Here is a 5389-nt window from a genome sequence, read left to right on the forward strand (position 1 = left end):
GATAATATTTCCTTTTTCATCATGTCTACTGCAACAGTAACATCTACGGAGTGGGAACTGCCTCTTACTGGGCATTAAAACAGTTTCCGTAATGCTAGGGCAGATTTCTGGTAGCACAAATGGGCTGGGATTTTTCAAAAGTCCGAGGGGATTATGTACGCAAATCTCATTTACCAGACACCCAACTCTTTTCCATTGCTTTGATAATACGTGGTGTATTAAGAGATCTCAGTAAATGTTTAAGATGGGCTGCCTGGTAAGCCCTGTCCTGAAAGCTTCTCTATTGGTTGTTTGTTGTTGATCAGCCTTTCTCCCAACTCTTGCGGATTAGGGTATCCCTGAGGAAGGGCAAGTCCCTGAGGCAGAACCTGAAGCAACATGGCTTGCTGGAGGGTTTCTTGAAGAAACACCCTTACAACCTGGCCAGCAAGTACTTCCCCGGCCTGGCCAACCAGTTTGCCACCGAGCCCATGACAAACTACATGGACGTGAGTATGGCAGGAAAGCAGGTCTTGTAGCCTGCCTCTCCTCATCAAAGCTTCCCACTCCTCTGTCAATGGATGGTCTCTCCCTCTTCCCAAAAGGACCCCAACCCACTCCCCCACCAACGTACTTCCAACCAGGCTCCCACCTTAACGTAGGGAAGAGCCAGCTCAGCCCCAGTGCTAGGCCCCAGCCTCCACCTGTGACTGGATGATATTAAGAGCATTGGGAATAACACTCCCATGCTCCCCTGCTGGCTCCCCTTGTCCAGACGCCCTCTTCCGCACTCTGAGATGCAGGCATCCGTGGTTAGACAAGCATGTGCATCGGACAACCTGTGGCCACCGGATGCCACACTGGAGAACGTGATGGCACAAAAACACCAGCTCAGGTTAATCCTTACAAAGGCACTGTAATCGAGGCCCTCAGCTGGAGCATCTATGCCAGTTCTCTGCAGGCAACCATCTAACCCTGGGCAGGAAATGGGTCCCTCTTTTCCCACTCTTCTTTGTTCTGCTTTGACAGGTTGAGTACTATGGAACCATCTCCATTGGCACCCCAGCTCAGGATTTCACTGTCATTTTCGACACGGGTTCCTCCAATCTGTGGGTGCCCTCCGTGTACTGCTCCAGCGCAGCCTGCAGTAAGTCCGTTCCCTTGACGTTCCAACCGAGTCGCGTGATTGAACTCAGTCAAATTGAAATCAGCAACAAGGAGCTCTTGGTTGAAATCATTGATGTACTTTTGAAGTACACATGTACTTTTTAATTCTTTTTTTGAAAGGAAGTTGGTTCTCAGTGGTTTCTAACCACTAAAACAGGTTGATTTGCAGTTATATATAGCCACCATAGTTTAGGTTGGACATGAGGAAAAAATTCTTCCTAGTCTGGGTGGTGAAACACTGGAATAAATTGCATAGGGAGGTTGTGGAATGTCCCTCCCTGGAGATATTTAAGAGCAGGTTAGAGGGACATCTCTCAGGAATGGTTTAGACAGTGTGTGGGCTGGGCATGAGGATAGGGGACTAGACTCGATGACCTCTCGAGGTCCCTTCCTGTTCTATGATTCTCATGTGTTTGCAGGCAACCACAACAAATTCAACCCAGATGACTCCTCCACCTACCGGTCCGCCAACGAAAACCTCTCCATCCAGTATGGCACCGGCAGCATGACTGGAATCCTGGGCTATGACACCGTCCAGGTAAATCGCAAACAAGGAGCAAAAACCGGGAGCAGCTATGCTGAAAGATTATGAGTCAGAAGGACAGGGTGCATGTGGAAATCTGTAGAGGAAATTCACTGAGCATGAACTGCTAGTGGTGGTTATAAATAGGGAAGAGACATGGTGATGAGTCCTCTCCCAGGGTGTAGGATGTGACTGATTGTCCCCATCCCTCTCTCAAGGTTGGAGGCATTGTGGACACCAACCAGATCTTTGGTCTGAGTGAGTCCGAGCCCGGCAGCACTTTTACCTATGCCCCCTTTGATGGCATCCTGGGTCTGGCCTTCCCCAGCATCTCCTCTTCCAGCGCCACCCCCGTCTTTGATAACATGATGAATGAGGGTTTGGTATCCCAGGACCTCTTCTCCGTCTACCTGAGCTCGTAAGTCAGGGCTGAAAACGGCCCATCTGCTGCAGTGAGATTCATGTGCCTGGAGAACTTCTGAAGCCAACTGGTCCCTGTGATGTTAGCCCTAGAATTTCCTAAATGTAGCTATCTCTTGCCTGCAATGCAGCAGCTGTTCTATGCTGGTGAGACATGTTTTGGGGAGAAGAAATGAGCATTAGTTTATCCAGCAGTTAAACTGAAATCACCAGGGCTCTTTCAAGATGTACAGTAACCTATGATTATTAGATTGACTCCTCAGGGGAAAAGCACCTCTAACACCCAGGGCTCCTTCACTCACTAGCTTCTAAGCAGCCATCTGCTGAGTACATGTCACGGAGGGAAGAGAAGGACCTACTGTCCTCCCACACCTCAAATTCCTGGGGCTTTCCAAAGGCATCACCCATCTAGCTTTTGGACAAGTCCAGCACTGCTTAGCTTTTGACATCTACCAAGGCACAGTTATCAGAGTAGAAGGGGAAGTTCCTCACTCAGTCAACTAGCCTGTCCCATCTCTCCTAGTACACAGGGATCTGTGCAGCTCTGGCCTGTCCCAGCACTGCTGAGCTGTAGTCCTTCCCTAGCAGATGGCGTATTTGCTATAGTCACGTTCACCAACCATTGATGCATCTGCCTTCAATCTCTTCTTTCCCTTTCCCAGAGATGACCAGAGTGGGAGCTTTGTGATGTTCGGCGGCATCGACTCCTCTTACTACTCTGGGGATCTCAACTGGATCCCTCTGTCTGCTGAGACTTACTGGGAAATCACCATGGACAGGTATGAACCCCCTTTTCTCCCCTGGCGCTTCCCATTCATAATGTGAGTTTGAGGACACAGGCAATGGGAGATGGTGGAAGTTCAACTTACCCAGTCTAGACCAGGGCTCCACAAACCCACAATGCGGGTGCCAAGAGTGGCAGGTGAGCTGATTTTCATTGGCACGTGAGGCAGGAGCACAGCCCTCTTCCCCGGGCAGCTGGGAGCTTGCTCAAAGCCAGGCCGCCTGTGTATTAAGAAAAGACCAGCTAATGCTGCCAAACACCCCCTAAACGGCAAAGCACTGCATCTGTATTTATTTATAAATGAAGCTGTTGTAAGTGGGACTGTTAGTGACTTTTAAACGGATCACCAGCACTCGGACTCTACATAGAGGTCAAAGGGTGAAATTTCGGCTCTCCGCCTCGGAAAGGTTGCTGACCCCCCGTCTAGACAAGGAGAGATATTGGAGTCTGCTTCATGCCCTCCTTGGGTCCAGCAAGGAGATCAGATCAGTCACTCTTCAGCTCGCCCATACCAGGATCTCTCCCTCATCGCGGCAGGCCTGTAGAGCAGTAAAGAAAAGGGCAGGGTGATCCTCACCCCTTGACATCTCTTTGTGACCCCCTCAGGATAAATCAGTCACAGTTGCAAAAGGCTGTAGGACGTGGCGCCATGGGCAAGAGACTAGGAAGGGGAGGTTTCGGCTGAAACATCCGGAGGCAGTTCTTGGCAGTCCTAGCGAAAGAGAGATGGGCAGCTTCGTCCTGCAGGCCTCTTGTTGGTGTCTCGTGGGCTGAGTGGGAATGATATGGGGAGAGTTGCAAGGGCTGTTCCCCTGACTTTCTCTCTCTCCCAGTGTCACCATGAATGGAGAGAGCGTTGCTTGCTCCGGAGGCTGCCAGGCCATCATTGACACTGGCACGTCTCTACTGGCTGGGCCTTCAACTGGCATCTCCAACATCCTGTCCTACATCGGCGCCAGCGACGGCTCGGTAAGGGCAGGGAGCGGGGGTGTGTCTGCTACACTCGGAGGTGATGCTCCATCTCTCTCACGGGAGAATCTGATGCCAAAAGCACCCCTGACCACGTGCTGCCTTCCTCCCTGCAGATCAGCTGCAGCGACATAAGCAGCCTCCCTGACATCATCTTCACCATCAATGGCATCGAGTTCCCTGTGCCTGCCAGCGCCTACATCCTCGACGTGAGTGTGCTGCTCAGAAAGCCCCTGGGGTGCCTCTTGAAAAGGGCATGTGCCTCCGGCTGTTGCACTGGGCGTGCCGGCGACTGAGCCCTGCCCAGCCTGCATGAGGCTACGAGAGAATTAGTGAGACACTGTTCAGAGTCTGTCCCCAGTGGGACAGCAGAGAGCTCCTTCTGCCAGGGGAGGCACGTTCGTGGCCCAGGCAGGCCTACAGTGACAGTGACCCCCAGAAGTGCGGCAAGGTGGCCTGTAGAGCTGGCCATGGCAGTAGATCACCAGGACAGGGGTCTGGGCTCAAGAGACTTAAATGAGCAGCTGCCCCAACGAGGGGCTAAGATGACGCAGGGCATGGGCCTCTGGAGGGTGGCTTCTTTTTTCTGCATGATAACAGAGTGCTCCCCTCTGGGGAGGAACAGACCAGCAGCTTCAACACACACAGCAGTTGGTAGCTGGGGAGAGGCAGGAGGAAGCCCGAATTCCCTGTAACCGCAGCAGGTGGCCAAATGTAACCCCCTTTGGTATCCGGCCAGGAGCCCGGAGACTGCCCAAATTGCCACCCGCCCACCCCGGCTAGGGCTGTGTCATGGACAGATGTGGCCAGCACGCGGCTTTTCTCCCCCTTTGACAGACTGATTCCCTTAGCCTCAGGCTGGGACACGGGGCCTGTTCTGAGGCCCACCTCCACCAAAGGAGCTCCGTGGGGGTTGGAGAACTAAGGAGCACCTTGTCTAGGGGCCCAGGTCACAGCTTCTCCCCAAGGTCCATAGCAATGCTCCCACTGAAGCCCTGGCTCGGCATTAGCATGGCAGCTCTGGGATCCCAGCCCAAGATTTTCAGGCTCACACATCTCCAGGTGGACCCGAACCTGGGAGCTGTGGAGCTGAGTGCAGCAGCCTGTACAGTTTGAGCTAAAAGCAACCTGCTGCTCAGCTAAAGCTGTAGAGGAGATTCACTCTTTCTCTCTGTAAGTGATCTAGGTGCCACTTACATGGCCTCTTCAGAAGATGACTCATTGAATCTGCAGCCTTATAATTAGCATGTCCCTTTTCCCCCAATGCAGGAGTCAGGCTCCTGTACTGCTGGGCTGGAAGGCATAGACGTCTCCACCTCCTCTGGAGAGCTCTGGATTCTTGGTGACGTCTTCATCCGCCAGTATTATGTTGTCTTTGACCGGGCCAACAACGAGGTGGCCCTCGCCCCTGTGGCATGAGCATGGTGCCGTTCACAAGACCCCGCCAGAGAAAGGTGCCCCATTTCTCTGAAGCTCCAAGCCATGTATAGATGTAGTGACCTCCGCTCCACCACCCTACTCTCTCCTGTAATCTTACCAACAGTAGA

General features: G+C 52.5%; 1 protein-coding gene across 1 annotated transcript; it reads left to right on the plus strand.

The window, feature by feature from the left end:
* Positions 1-437: 437 nt before the first annotated feature.
* Positions 438-5389, plus strand: LOC142014013 (pepsin A-like). Its single transcript, XM_074996010.1, has 8 exons — positions 438-488; positions 1009-1126; positions 1566-1684; positions 1888-2087; positions 2752-2868; positions 3707-3842; positions 3959-4051; positions 5112-5389. The coding sequence occupies exons 1-8, from the start codon at positions 471-473 to the stop codon at positions 5259-5261; spliced, it is 951 nt and encodes a 316-aa protein (XP_074852111.1). The 5' UTR covers positions 438-470; the 3' UTR covers positions 5262-5389.

This window comes from Carettochelys insculpta, chromosome 6 (genome assembly GCF_033958435.1).
Source record: "Carettochelys insculpta isolate YL-2023 chromosome 6, ASM3395843v1, whole genome shotgun sequence".
NCBI lineage: Eukaryota > Metazoa > Chordata > Testudines > Carettochelyidae > Carettochelys > Carettochelys insculpta.